General features: G+C 43.6%; 1 protein-coding gene across 1 annotated transcript; it reads left to right on the plus strand.

Moving 5' to 3' along the window:
* The first annotated feature begins 3,590 nt into the window (after positions 1 to 3,590).
* On the plus strand, positions 3,591 to 15,964 carry prkcda (protein kinase C, delta a). Its single transcript, XM_048255613.1, has 17 exons — positions 3,591 to 3,752; positions 4,000 to 4,199; positions 4,334 to 4,400; positions 5,261 to 5,423; positions 6,774 to 6,805; positions 7,024 to 7,109; positions 7,242 to 7,371; positions 7,505 to 7,605; positions 8,993 to 9,077; positions 10,670 to 10,800; positions 11,966 to 12,139; positions 12,331 to 12,422; positions 12,718 to 12,780; positions 13,043 to 13,181; positions 13,325 to 13,513; positions 13,720 to 13,848; positions 13,959 to 15,964. The coding sequence occupies exons 1-17, from the start codon at positions 3,638 to 3,640 to the stop codon at positions 14,115 to 14,117; spliced, it is 2,055 nt and encodes a 684-aa protein (XP_048111570.1). The 5' UTR covers positions 3,591 to 3,637; the 3' UTR covers positions 14,118 to 15,964.
* Positions 15,965 to 16,017: the final 53 nt, after the last annotated feature.

Genomic DNA, 16,017 nt, shown 5'->3' on the forward strand with positions numbered 1-16,017 from the left:
GTGTGTGGCAACATTTCAAAATATGAACTTTTCACATGCATGCAGTGCATACACACATAAATGTTTTCTCCCCTTCAACAATATCTGTTTTCCATTTGTATTTTCTTTTTATGAAGAATTCCGGATAGGCAAAATCATTGCATAACAACAATTACAACTGCTGCTTTGCAAATGAAAGACACGCACACACACAGAGACATGTGCATGCGCATGTACACACACACAGACACACAAATGTGTGCACACAGACACACACAAATGCACGCACACACGTACGCATGCACACACATACACACACACACAGACACAGACGCACAAACAGTGGAGGTCAGGTATAAGAGGCGAGGAGAACTAACAGGACTACCTAGGACCTGTGCATGTATTGGTTTTAATGCACAATGTCCAACCAATCACAATAAAACTAGGTAACCATGGTTTAACATTAATTTAGTTTAGATAGATGTTTGTTGCTATTAACTATTAACTATTTCTTATATAATATTTATATTCAAAATGTTTTACACTGTCGGAAGACAATGATGTAAAGGAAATAAAGCATTCTTGAATGGCAGAAAGAGGAAGAGATGCTGTAGTAATCTTATGACTTTGTCCTGACATTTATGGGTCTGTACCTGCCTGGCTTATGTGCCATGGTAATGTTAGGGAGGGCTGACATGTAGAGAAAGAAATGAGAAAGCCAGAGAAATAAGAGTATCTTATCTTATCTTATCTAAGAGTATCTTATCTTATCTTATCTAAGAGTATCTTATCTTATTTTATCTAAGAGTATCTTATCTTATTTTGCTTTAGGGTTGGAATGGAATGAAAATACACACACACACATCCTCTCATGTCAGTTTGCTTCTGTCCTTAGTTTTGTGTGGCCCCAGCTCTTCATGCATCAGTGGTGACATCACGTGACAGTCGCACAAACACTCAGGTCACTAATTCACTGTGTGTGTGTGTGTGTGTGTGTGGGTAAGCGTTCACCTGAGGACCAGCCGTAGCCACCACACAATCACGTACATACAAACATTTTCTCTCTCTCTCTCTCACTAGCTCGGACATTGTGTAACGCACAGCTCTGTTCCCACACACAAATCTAGGCCACACTTTCCTGCACTGCGGACAGACCAGAAAACAGGACAACATCACGAACACACACACACGGCTGCACAGACACATATAGCGTGACAGATAATGTCATTGAATCTTCAAATCTGAGTGAGTACCTAATTGAAATTTGTACTCTCTCTCTCTCTCACACACACACACACACACACACACACAATGACATTATACAGTGCCTGAGTCAGTGATGCATATCTCCACGTGTGTGAAAATCATAATGGCATAACATCAATAGTGTGAAGCCTACCAGGGTCACACTCGCATTAACCAGCTCTCCCTCTCTCTAACACACACACACACACACACACACACAGAGAGAGAGAGAGAGAGAGAGAGAGATAGAGGTGAACATTAATTCAACGTCACACAGCGCTTTTTCTCGCCTCTGACTGTAGGCTATCTTTGAGTAAACGGTCACCGAAGAAAGGGCGCGCGCAGGGTTTAGGGTGTGTGTTGGGTATGTTATCTCCACCTGGTCGACGTCACGACTCTCAAGCCCACGGAGGAGCCCGTGAGCGACCTCCACTTCCTCAAACCGTGGAAGCCGTAAGTGGCGAGCAACTAACCTGAAGAAAAAGGGCATTACAAAACCTAAAGAAAGAAGCTAAGGAACATTTTTTCCAAGAGAGCGGTAAGTTGTTTCGCATGAAAAGGGGTAGGCTACTTTTTTCTAAAGCATCTGGATAGGGATTCATACTAAAGGAATGTTTTTGCTGGTGATTTGACTCTCTAACAAGTGTAAACTTGACTTATATATCACACACCCTTGCGCTTAGGCTACTCATCTTGGTTTCGTTCGTTAGTATTTCATAGCTCTGAATTTATTTAACTGGTCTGTCTTAGTGTCAACATTTACACACAACACGCTTATTCTTTTGGGGTGGGGGTGTTTGTCATGTGCCATTCGTGCTCTTGTTGCACTTAAATCCGCACACACACACACCTGCAGGAACATGCGCTACTGCCTATTCTGGATATCTGCGTTTTTGAATTCAGAGGTTAGAATGAGGTTATAACGTGTCCTATCTACATTGAAGCACACTGCTGCAGAAACGTGAGCGCGCTCTGCACACTTTCAGGATGTAAAACTAACCCAAAATGCCGCTTAAAGGCTGTTCGGGCGGAGTAGTGGTGTAAGCGTGTCCACAGGTCATGTTAGTAGGTCAGTAGCCTACACAGAAATCAAACCACTTAAGTAGAAAAAAAAACATGACATGATAGTTACAGGGGAAGTGTCTTTCCTCGTGCACTTTCTTCTTCTTAGCAGTCTCAATTTCTCAATGTTTGACTATGCCGCTACTCTGGTAACGTTAAATGTCGTCTGAGAAGCTGCTCTGAGAGCAGCTATCTTGGTCGTAGCTACTGAACAGGCAGTGAAGCATACCCTGGTTGGAGCAGTTTGGCTAGTCGGTATCCAGGTCAGAGTAGGGATGCTTTATTTAGAGGGGTGCAGTCAGGACAGGCACAGACACAGGGGTGTGTTCGGATGGCAAGAGCGCAGTGCCCAGAGATTGGCTTGTTTAGGGGACGCAAAAGTTATGAAACTATGTGAAATGAAATCCTCTTTTAATTGGATGGCACAACATTTGTTTCTTACTCAGTGTGATTCAGTGTAAGGATCTTCGCTACCCCGAAGTAATTATTGCCGTACATAAATATTCTCACAAAAAGAGTCAGTCACTTTTCTCGTATTGCTAACAACGAGTCTGCATGCGCACCTGGACACCTGCGCCTCCTCATGTGTTTTAGCAGTCTGGCAAGCAAAGTCCAATCTCTGTAACCTCACTCTCCTCATCCGCCATGAAGCCTTTCAGCGTAATGTTTGTTGTAGTAGCGCGATAGTGGTATTCGAAGGGTACTGTTCCTTTTAGTGGTGACAGGAGACAAACAACATGTCCAATTTAACTTCTTAAACAAACATGTGACTGTTTTTGTTTTGTTTTGTTTTTTTGTTGTTGTGTATCGGCAGGTCAAATTATTACATCATAGCATATTACTACAAAGCAGGATGAGATTGTGTAATAGGCTGCTCATTGACAGGCAGGATCAATCATCTCTCTGTCTCTGTTTCTCTCGTTCTCTCTCTCCCACACACACACACACACACACACACACACAGAAACCCACTCTTTAATTATTTTATGTACATACCTCCCCCTCTCTCATACACACACAAACACACAAGTACACTCACATATTTTCCTTGTAGGCGTGAGCTGTGCTGGAGAATTAAAAGCATGTTTAGACAAGTAGGGCATGCAGGAGTTTCCTTCCTATCTGGTTTTTTCGGGTGCTGAACTGGCCTGTGTATTTTTAGGTGTGTACATTTCTAGGAACAAAGTGAATCTGCACTTACATGCCAGTTTTGGTAAAGTATGTGTGTTGTATTGGCTTACATACAGCATGTATTAAAGTGTTGCAATGGTGTGTCTCTGTCTGTGTCTCTCCCCTCAGAATACCCCTGCGTGTGTGTGTGTGTGTGGGTGCGTGTGTTTTTGTCTGAGGTATGAGCATGGCGCCGTTTCTGCGGATATCTTTCACTGCATATGACCTGGGGGCTCTGCCCCCCTCCACAGAATCTCCTTTCTGCGCTGTCAAGATGAAGGAGGCTCTCGGCACAGGTGTGTGTGTGTGTGTGTGTGTGTGTGTTTAAAATCAATTTTATTGATTCACTGAAGCAGAAACTCTACAAATACACTTAATTAGTATAGCCTACATTTCATGTATTTTTTCTCAGTGAGATTCTGGTATAGCTCTGGTTTTGTGGGGTCAAGTGGACCCATATGGGTATCTGAGTAAATGTGTCTGTGTGTGTGTGTGTTTGTGTGTGTGTGTGTGTGTTTGTGTGTGTGTGTGTGATCTGCTCAGAACGTGGAAAGACCCTGATTCAGAGGAAGCCCACCATGTACCCTGCCTGGAGGGCCAGTTTTGATGCCCATGTCTACGAGGGGCGGGTTCTGCAGGTGCTGCTCATGCAGACCGCTGAGACGCCATTGGCTGAGGTCACCATGGGCGTGTCTGTCCTGGCTGAGCGCTGCAGAAAGGGAAATAGTCGTGCAGAATTTTGGGTTAGTGCTTTTCTCGGTTGGTGGGAGAATGCAGATGTAATATGAATATCATGGCACAACTTCTGGACATTCTGTGCTTATAAGCGTAGGAAAACGTGATTAGCATGTGTATGTATGTGTCCATGTGTGTATAGGTTGATCTTCAACCCTCAGGAAAAATCATGATGTCTGTGCAATATTTTTTGGAGGATGCAGACACAGGTAAGATATTATGTATGTGTACACACACATACACACACACACACACACACACACACTTTCTCTCTCTCTCTCTCCTTTTCTGTCACACATACACACACACACACACACACACACACACACACACACACACACACACACACACACACACACACACACACACACACACACACACACACTCACACTCCCTTTCCCTAAAGAGTATTTTGCTGAGATATGTCAGAACAACCCAAATATATTCTTGGTTGCTGTTCCTCTCCTCTGGAAGAAGGATATACTGTATCTCTCAGATATAGTTTATGAAGGATTGAATTTACTTCCTAGTAAAGGGACATTAAACAAGGCCCTATTCTACACCTCTCCCAGTGCAACTGTGGAACTGCAGTAACAGACTTGAATTGAAGCCTGGTGTCCAGCAGCACCAAATCTACTGCCATCAAAAACAGCATTCAATCTTAATGGTCACTCATCTCAGCTGATACAGATATATCCCCAAAAGTCTCTGTATCTGTAGGCCCAGCAACAATAACTACTTTGTGTGGGATTAGCCAACAGTCATTTACTCTATTGGGACTAGTCAACAGTCACACATTTGACAAATATATACTATTCTAAATGTGTCAGTCTTTTTATAACAGTGTAGAGTATATCTAGAGCAACTCTTTGGGTTTATGATAACTGTAGAAGCCCAATTTTGCTCCTACAATAACAGTGAAACAGAACTTTTTTCCCCTCTCATACTTTTTCTTTGCCTATCTGTTTTAATGTTACTCTGTCTCTTCATCTCCTCCCCTCATCCCCACATCTCTCTTCCTATACTTCCTCTCTCTCTATCTCTCCCTCCCTCTCTCCCTGTGTGATAGAGTGTAATCGGCAGTCTGTGATGATGGAGGAGGAGTTGCCCACACTGAACCGCAGGAGGGGGGCCATCAAACAGGCCAAGATCCACTTCATCAAGAACCATGAGTTCATCGCCACCTTCTTCCGCCAGCCCACCTTCTGCTCCGTCTGCAGGGACTTCGTCTGGTCAGTTTACCTGGTGTGTGTGTGTGTGTTTGTGTGTGTGTGTGTGGGGGGGTGTGTGTGTGTGTGTGTGTGTGTGTGTCTGTCTGTCTGTCTGTCTGTCTGTCTGTGTGTGTGTGTTCATGTACAGACCATCTGAACATAGTCACATTGAATGGAAAGTCCAATGAATGTGAATGGCAACTGCATTGAGTTTGCATTCATATTGTTTTTGTGTGCCATATTTGTATTTGTCTGTGTGTGTGTGTGTGTGTGTGTGTGTGTGTGTGTGTGTGTGTGTCCATTCACACATGGGCCCATGTTTTTTGGTGCATAGCTGCACTGCTTCTTTCTATTTCAGTGCCCTTTGATCCTGTGGTGAAGGTTTTATAACCCCACCACCTGTTCTGGATAGTTTTGGAAAGTTTTCATAGAGCGCCCAGACTGCACCGCACTCCAAAACAGACCTGGACCAAATCTGACTCAGACCCATGTGGTCCAGTCCTGTTATCAGGTCCAAATCCCCTTAAGAATCAGTGTCTGCCCTCTCATATTGCCACCATCTCGACAGAATTCCTGTCAGGTGTGCACTCCACCTGTCGACAGGGGATCTGAAATACAGTTCAATTACCAAATAGATTGTTATAGTAGATTGTTAGGGCGCCAGATTACTACAGGTAGATAAGATACTTTATTCATCCCTTGTGGGAAGTTGCAGTTTTGCAGCATCAATTCAAGTCAATACACACTATTCAATCTCCATAAATGACAGTATACCTCCCATATAATAAGGTACAGTAGGCAATTAAAGTTACTCTGAGTTAACTCCAGGCCCTCACGCTAACTACCAGATCAATCCAGGACATCCAAGGGCAGATGCCCAGGCGTGAGGCCCACTCCCCAGCCATGTCTAGCATGCTGTGGAGCCTACATCTCTCCAGACAGCACTGCTTACCACCAGCAACTTCCTGACCTACATAAAGGGCTGTGTACAGGATGGCTCTTGCTATAGTTAGCATGTTCACTCTGTCACCTGCTTCAGATGGACTGGGCTTTATTCCCTCTGGCTGTGGAGGGGGAGAACTGCTGGTTGAAAAGAAAAAAAAAACAATAGGAAGTCTTAGGTCCATATGGACCCTTTCAAGAGAGTTCCATTATCAGCATCATAGTTGGCCCCACAAGACTTCCTTTTTAACATTCCATATGTTATCTTAATGCAGAGGAAGTAGATTGGGGCCCAAATAGAACGTTCAAGCATTGTTTTTGTTTTTATTGTTGAAAGGGTCCATAGTGTGGTGAATGGAATGAAATGATCAATATGAAGAATGAATGATGCCCAGTGACCATGACTTGCTCTGTTTCTGCTATTCTCAGGGGACTCAACAAACAAGGATACAAGTGCAGACGTGAGTTTGCTTTGTTGCACGTGCAGACACTCACACACACACACACACACACACACACACACACACACACACACACACACACACACACACACACACATACACACACACACACACACACACACACACACACACACACACACACACATACACATGCACATACACATACATACTTGCGCTCACTTTCCAATCAAGTTGTCTCATGATGTTTTCCTTCCCAGAGTGCAATGCGGCTATCCATAAGAAATGCATTGATAAGATCATCGGCAGATGCACTGGTACTGCAGCCAACAGCAGAGACACAGTGGTAAATATGAGCCAATACTTTTAGGAGGAGGAGGAAGAAGATGATGATGATGACAATGATGATGATAATGATGATTGTGATTGTGTTTGTGTGTGTGTGTGTGTGTGTGTGTGTGTGTGTGTGTGTGTGCAGTTTCAGAAGGAACGCTTTAAGATTGACATGCCGCATCGTTTTAAGACTCATAACTACATGAGTCCCACCTTCTGTGACCACTGTGGGAGCTTATTGTGGGGTTTGGTTAAACAAGGACTCAAGTGTGAGGGTAAGTCTGTCTGTCTGTGTGTGTGTAGGGTCATTTCAGTAAAGTACTCACTCTCTTGCCTTCAACTTTTATTTGTGAAGGCTAAGTTGTCTCGTGTTGACGGATTGGAACTCTATTCTTGTGTCTATTTCAGACTGTGCAATGAATGTTCACCACAAGTGTCAAAAGAAAGTGGCCAATCTCTGTGGCATCAATCAGAAGCTCCTAGCGGAGGCTCTCACCCAGGTTGGCCAGGTAGGAATGTTACTGTATGGCCATCAGCCCTAGACCAGGTAGGAATGTTACTGTATGGCCATCAGCCCTAGACCAGGTAGGAATGTTACTGTTTGGCCATCAGCCCTAGTCCAGGTAGGAATGTTACTGTTTGGCCATCAGCCCTAGTCCAGGTAGGAATGTTAGTGTTTGGCCATCAGCCCTAGACCAGGTATGACCACTTGCATGTGGCATTCAGAAGTAGGGGTAGGAATCACAGAGCAACTCACAAATCAATCTGTGACGATACTTTGGCCACAATAACGATAATATCATGATACAGCGAATCTGCCATTTTCAATATATAGCAAAATATGAATCTACAATACATCACGATATCTGTGTAAATGACCAAGAGGAAGAAAAAGGCAAAAACCTGGAATTATGTATTGATGCTCTGCTTTTCACAACTGAATTGAAACTATGTACAACATGAGCATACATTAAGTAGTGACTGTGGTAAGTCAAATATTTTAGTAAAAATATTGATATTTGGTACCATCGCATCAATAACGTATCGCAAAAAGAAATTTATATATAACGTATATAATGCCGTATCGGTATTTTGTCCCACCCTTATTCAGAAGGTTCTGGGAAATGTGATAAGTCTCCACTTACAGCACAAGGAATCCCCGTCTCTCTTGTGTATCACTGACATGTAATTACAAGTGTCAGTCATCGTAGGCTCACTGGCTGGGGACCAGTTTCATTTCACACAGACATTCTTTCAGCTGCAGAGACCTTTGGAGGAAAGGCTGACTCTTTGTTTAACACATGAAGGTTAAACACGCTCCCAGAGAGGTTGCTGTAAACTTAGTGATTTGATACACTGTGACAATGTGACCTGCTGAAAACAGACCTAATCACTGCTGCCTTAAAGATCTGCAGGTACGATCTCTGGCAAGCAACACTTTTTGCCCATAGCATTTGTTTCCGTCATTTTGAGTGAAAGATCAATTTCAGCTTAGTGTCATGGTAATGTATCTGTTGTCAATCCTGAAACGTGCATAGTCACAGTCAGCTGTCACAGTGTATCCGTAGGAGAATATGTGAGAAATATAATACGCTTTCTCTGGTTGGTTATATACCTCTCTTTCTCTCTTTTCTATTCTATATTTCTCCCTCCCTCTCTCGTATGTGCTATATTCTCCTGTCCCTCTCAAATTTCTATTGTATGGCTTTCTTCCCCTCTCTCTCCTTCCCTCTCTCCCCTCCCTCTCTCTCTTTGTCTTTCTCTGTGCTATATCTACTTCTCTCTCTCTCTTTTTGTTGGATATATCCTCCTCTCCTTCTCTCCCTTTGTGTCTGTTATATCCCCCACCTTCTCTTTCTGTGTTTATGTCCATCTCCCTCCCTTTGTCTGGTGTAGAAATCCACTCGTCGTCCTGAGTCTAAAGACCTGGACACCAGCGTGTACCAGGACTTCGATAATAGCCCAGGAACAGACATTAACGGTGAGGACAAATCACATTACCCTTACTTTGCTGAAGGCGTCTGCATTGTCTTCTCCGTTTCAAAGAGGCCACGAGGAGCTGGAGGAGGCAGCTGGTGACTGTGTTGATGAAATGCTTGTTGTAATTGGGGCAGCCGTGGCCTACTGGTTAGCGCTTGTAACCGGAGGGTTGCCGGTTCGAACCCGACCAGTAGGAATGGCTGAAGTGCCCTTGAGCAAAGCACCTAACCCCTCACTGCCCCCCAAGAGCGCCGCTGTTGTAGCAGGCAGCTCACTGTGCCGGGATTAGCGTGTGCTTTACTTCACTGTGTGTTCACTGTGTGCTGAGTGGCCAATCTCCTCACGGGATCAAAAGAGTATATATACTTATACTATACTTCATTCTGACATTCAGTGAATTCATGCCACAGGCAAGGATTAGTTTTTAGGGAAACTACACCTGAAACTGGAATTAAAGTTCAGTTTACACCTGAAAGTGCACTTTTCTCTTTTCTCGACATTCTCTTTGAAAGGTAAACATTGTCTGAATCATTTACATTACATTCCATTTAGCAGACCCTTTTTTTGACCAATGTCAGCTATATTACAAGGGATTAAGTATAAGTATAAATACTCTTTTGATCCCGTGAGGGAAATTTGGTCTCTGCATTTATCCCAATCTGTGAATTAGTGAAACACACTCAGCACACAGTGAACACACAGTGAGGTGAAGCACACACTAATCCAGGCGCTCTGGGGAGCAGTGAGGGGTTAGGTGCCTTGCTCAAGGGCACTTCAGCCGTGCCTACTGGTCGGGGTTCGAACCAGCAACCCTCCGGCTACAAGTCCGAAGTGCTAACCAGTAGGCCACGGCTGCCCCAAATTACGTTGATTACGTTGTCCCCGGAGCAACGTGGGATTACTGTAAGTGCCTTGCTCAAGGGCACAAAGGTGGAAGCCGGGAATTGAACCGACAACTTTCAAGCATACTGCACGCTGGCCTAGCTCCTTAACCACTACACTACCACCGCCAAATCATCATTTAATAATGCATTATTTAGGTTGTGCAAGATTCTTCACTTAAAAGTATTCCAGTACACATTTATATTTAATATAATGTTTGGCAATATTTGGCTTACTCGAGATTAAGGATACTCATGGGTATGTTTATAGTTCTGTAATGCTTGTTATCCATTTGAGATGACCAAGTCTACAGGAAGTCATATCTGTAAGGATAGACCCAAGTCTACAGGAAGTCATATCTGTAAGGATAGACCCTAGCTCTGCACATTACCATGTCTACAGGCAGCAATATCTTTAAGGAGAGACCCTAGCTCTCCACATTTGAGATTACCAAGTCTACAGGCAGTCATATTTGTAAGGATAGACCCAAGGGCTCTGCAGCCAGTAATATCTGTAAGGATAGACCCAAGCTCTGCAGCCAGTAATATCTGTAAGGATAGACCCGGGCTCTGCAGCCAGTAATATCTGTAAGGATAGACCCGGGCTCTGCTCATTTCCATTACAACATTATAGCACCTCCGCTCCTTGAAGTGTTTATGTTCTCATAGCAAACATTGTGTGTGTGTGTGTGTGTGTGTGTGTATGTTACAGATGGAGCTCCTTATGGTTGCCTGTGGGATGGGACGGGCCCACGCCCCCCCTCACGCATCTTGCACCAGACATGCATCAGCATCGACAACTTCATCCTGCACAAGGTGCTGGGCAAAGGAAGCTTTGGCAAGGTAATACACACACACACACACACATACTCACAGACACACATACTCACACATATAAACAAACACAGTAAAATACACAAGTGTAAGTGTATTACAGTTTTTCTTGATCCCTTTGACCTGCTTAATGAAACTGGGATCCATTTGGTCTTCATGAACACCTTTGCACAGCAGAAGTCATCTCTTGCAAACATGTTCACACATTTTTATTGGGTTCACACATTTCTCACACCCTTTTGCAAAACAGTTAACACAGATGTCATTCAAAGTCCCCAACCTCTATTGGTTTCCCCGTGCTAAACAAAAGGAAAACATCTTTTCACAGGTGGTAGAGATTCCTTGCACAAGTATGAATCTCTGATACACCTGTGTGAAACTCCTTTGCACAATTCTTCAATCAGCAATCATTCATTATCCATAAGAGATGCCATGTCTGTTCTGTGTTGCTATTTGCAAGTATGAAGCTATAAGCACATTTAGAGAAAGTACTGTATTGCCTATTTGGTGAAGAAAACAGTACAAAAGGTGTTTAGGTCTATTTCGATGAAAAATGACAAGTTGTAGTTTTTTCTAGGTGCTTAGTGTAAGTCTTACATGTCAATCACAGTTACATCTTGGGAGGAATGAATACAATGATTTTGAAATGGAACAGACAGCAAAAATGAACTATATTTTGCATTTTGTTGTCCAGTGTGTAATGATTGATTGAAATCACACAGTGATTTCATAACATGATGTGTTGTTTGAAGACAAAATGTGCTTTTGCTGCATGTTTTAAGTATTTTGAAAAAGTAACAGCCTTTTGCAAGCAAAATGTGTAATTTTGGCCAGAGTGCTTTTGTTCAGACATGGGTGTAAACGTAATGTAACCTTTCTTGTGTGGACACTGTTTGTGTGTGTGTGTGTGTGTGTGTGTGTGTGTGTGTGTATGTGTGTGTGTGTGTGTGTGTGTGTGTGTGTGTGTATGTGTGTGTGTGTTTGTGTAATGTGTGTGTGTGTGTGTGTGTGTGTGTGTGTGTGTGTGTGTGTGTGTGTGTATGTGTGTGTGTGTGTGTGTGTGTGTGTGTGTGTGTGTGTGTGTGTGTGTGTGTGTGTGTGTGTGTGTGTGTGTGTGTGTGTGCATGTGTGTTTGTGTGTGTGTGGGTGTGTGTGGGTGTGTGTGTGTTGTCAGGTGTTGCTGGCAGAGCTGAAGGGCAGTGGGGAGTACTTTGCGGTGAAGGCCCTGAAGAAGGACGTGGTGCTGATGGACGATGACGTGGAGTGCACCATGGTGGAGAAACGAGTGCTGGCCCTCGCCTGGGACAACCCCTTCCTCACACACCTCTACTCTACCTTCCAGACCAAGGTAAAACACACACTCTCTCACACACACACACACTCTTAAACTGACCTGGGACAACCCCTGCCTCACACAGTCACTCACACACCTTTACGCCACCTTCCAGACCATTGTGTGTGTACAGACCAAATTAACACACACACACACACACACTATATGGTTCTGCTGTTAATGTAGTCCCTGTTCTGTTGCGACAGGAGCATCTGTTCTTTGTGATGGAGTATCTGAATGGAGGAGATCTGATGTTTCATATTCAGGAGAAAGGACGATTTGATCTGTACAGGGCCACGTAAGTACACACACACACACACAGGACCACGTAAGTACACGCACTCATGCACACACACACACAAATACAAGCACACACACATACACACACACACACAAAAACACACACACACACACACACACACACACACACACACACACACACACACACACACACACGGATACACGCGCACACACACACATACACAAACACATGCACACACACGCAAGGACAAAGCCTTGGTGAGACAAAGTAAACTGTGCCACCCTGGTCAAACACTCACTTATTCTCTCACCTTCCTCTGTCTCTCTTTTAGGTTCTACTCTTCAGAGATTGTGTGTGGTCTACAGTTTCTACATTCCAAAGGCATCATCTATAGGTAAGCTTTTCTACCACAAACACACACACACACTCTCACAATCACACACACACACACTCACACTCACAAGCACACACAAATAAATGGTCAGGATTAGCCTCTCTGTCTCATGTTACTGTTACAGAGCATGTGTCCTTTCATTTATCTCCATTATTTATCTGTGCTTCTTTGTGTGTCTTTCTATGCGTCTCTTTTTCTCTCATTCTCCCCCATCTCTCTCTCTCCCTCTCTCTCTTTCTCTGTCTCTGTCTCTCCTGCTCAGGGACCTGAAGCTGGATAATGTGATGCTGGATAGGGAGGGCCACATAAAGATAGCTGACTTTGGGATGTGTAAGGAGAACGTGTTTGGGGAGAACCGTGCCACCACTTTCTGTGGAACACCTGACTACATCGCCCCAGAGGTACGATGTGAAGTCAGTGGGGGGGGGGGACTTGAAAGCATAAGCAAAAGATGTCAACAAACATTAATTTATTATACTAAAACTTCAAAACAATGTTTTGAAAATATTGAACATTGTGTGTGTGTGTGTGTGTGTTGGTTCAGATCCTGTTAGGCCAGCCTTACTCGTTCTCGGTGGACTGGTGGTCTTTAGGTGTGCTGGTGTATGAGATGCTGATTGGTCAGTCTCCATTCCACGGAGACGATGAGGACGAGCTGTTTGAATCCATCCGAATGGACACACCCCACTACCCCCGCTGGATTACTAAGGACACCAGAGATCTAATGGAGAAGGTACACACACACACACACACACACACACACACACACACACACACACACACACACACAGTTCATTTCTATGGTGTACTTCATACAGTTTGGTAACTCAAAGTGCTTTATTATTGGGGAGATACAAAATAAGAGAACACAGAAACACTAGCACACTCTCAGCAGAGCCCCACACGTTCTAACTGTTCTTCTTCTCTTGTTGCCTCTAGCTGTTTGAGCGTGACCACTCCCGCCGACTGGGGATTGTGGGTAATATTCGAGGCCATGCTTTCTTCAAGACCATAAACTGGACTGCTTTAGAGAGGAGAGAAGTGGATCCTCCATTTAAACCAAAAGTGGTAGGTGTTCTATTCCCCATGTCCCCATGTGTCTCACACCCATCTCATTTGTCCACAATCATGGCCCTGACCTCTTTCTTCTCTGTTTTCACTGACACTGTCAATCACAGAAAGCACCCAATGACTGCAGTAACTTTGACCGAGAGTTCCTGAGCGAGAAGCCCCGCCTCTCCCACAGCGACAAGAGTCTGATTGACTCCATGGACCAGAGCGCCTTCTCCGGTTTTTCGTTTGTCAACCCCAAGATGGAGCACCTCCTGCAGAAGTAATGAACAGCCACCTCCCATCTCGCCTATCGTCCCTCAGCGCTGACCTGATCGCCTGCCAGACGTCTGCCCAGGATGGAAATGCCCAATTCTGCACATGGGCTCCACTAAACTAGCCGCTGATGACGTGTACATGCCTCATAGACACTATCCTCTAAGCGTATGTCGAAGCTATATGTGCTACAAGTTTGCTTGAATATCTGAGAGACAGTTAAAACAACAAGCAGAAACATGAAATGCATTTTGGCACTATTCAAATGTTGTCTCTACAAGTAATTTTTGTGAATGTGGCATCTAGGCTACGTTACAGTCAGGGATGCACATATGGGCATTCTTACAAAATTGCTCAAAGAGATCTTGCTCTGCATTGATGCATTGCTTCAGCTTAATATAACCAAATGTAGCGCAGCATAAGAGGTACCTTTTGGAAATGTAGTGTTGCAAACAGACTTTTGTTATAGGGCACAACATCACGACACAGAAATGACTGACAGGAGACTTACAGTATAGCCACATCATCTGTGATGCATCCTCAGTCTAGCAGACTACGGGTTCCTTCCTTCCTTCCTTCCTGTCTTCCTTCCTGCCTTCCTTCCAGACACCTCTGAGGGACACATGAACCATGTTGGCCTAGAAAAGCCAGCCTCCCCACTACCACCTGCCCTTACCAGCTCTCACTCACTCTGCTTAGCAACACTCCCATCCTGGTCAATAGGATAGCTAGTCATGATCACCTTCACACTCCAGACAGAATTAACTGCAGATATTTTATTTTAAATGTTTGTGTCTGTGGGAGCTTGGAACTAGAGTGAAATATATGAGAATAGAAACTCTGTATAGAAAGCTGTAGGAGCTTTAGACTTTGCATGTTACGGTAGGCCTAATCCTCACAGTGCTACCTATATATTGTATGATGTAATCACTGCCATAAGGCTATAAGCAAAAACTCATTACACACTTCAACACATAAAATTAACTCAATGAAAGAAATACACTCCACATTCCATTTTTACCATCATCACTAATGTTCCTCAAAATTATTCATATTCAAAAACTCCTTTTCATTTACCTCCAACCTAGTTTCTTAAGACCAGATGAGACTTCAGGACTTGGTGTTCAGAGTTCAACAGAGGGTTACTGCAGGGCTTTGTACAGCATGCAGAGATGCCCATTCCAAACTGAGCTTATGCAGGTTTTTGGGGGAAAGGCTGTGAATGTAATGTCCTCAGCTTCAAATTTCTGATGCCATCTGCCACCAGAATTTCAACCACTTGACTTGAAACATGTGTTCTCACACTAAACACACTTCTCACCTTGCGACACATCCCCACGACAACCTACCCATCAAACACTCACAGTCCTGACTGTTACCTGTAGCCAATAGTGTATTAATAGACATGTGCATAAGACTTGGCTTGGGCTGACTCTCATTCAGCCTAAAAGCAACAGATATGATGTGCTATTAGTTATTTAAACTTGACCAATAAGGGTAAAAAATGCTGGGGAGTTGTAAGGGGTGTTGGTTAAAGCATGCAGCTCAGATGCAAGCTTGTGAAACTAGTAATCTCTTAGATCTAAACAAAACTATATTAAGCCTAAGTTCTTCCATATTCTTTAAGTAAAGATTAAGACAAGCCAATGCAAACAACTCAAGTGTATAATATTTGTATATTTAGGTACAAGATGTATAAGGGTATGTGGGTATCTTTTGACTCAAGTATATTGTCTATGTGTTTTGTGCCTGTTTGTATGTTAGTTTTATATTACATCTTGTCTATTGGGTGAGAAACCCTGTGTTCAATCTTCAATCTGTATAACTGTTTTGTTGCAATAAAGATATTATATGTAAATGTGAAATTATGAATGTATAATAATGTATGTGGCTGCCTCTGTTAATACATTT

Source organism: Alosa alosa, chromosome 10 (genome assembly GCF_017589495.1).
Source record: "Alosa alosa isolate M-15738 ecotype Scorff River chromosome 10, AALO_Geno_1.1, whole genome shotgun sequence".
Taxonomy (NCBI): Eukaryota; Metazoa; Chordata; class Actinopteri; order Clupeiformes; family Clupeidae; genus Alosa; species Alosa alosa.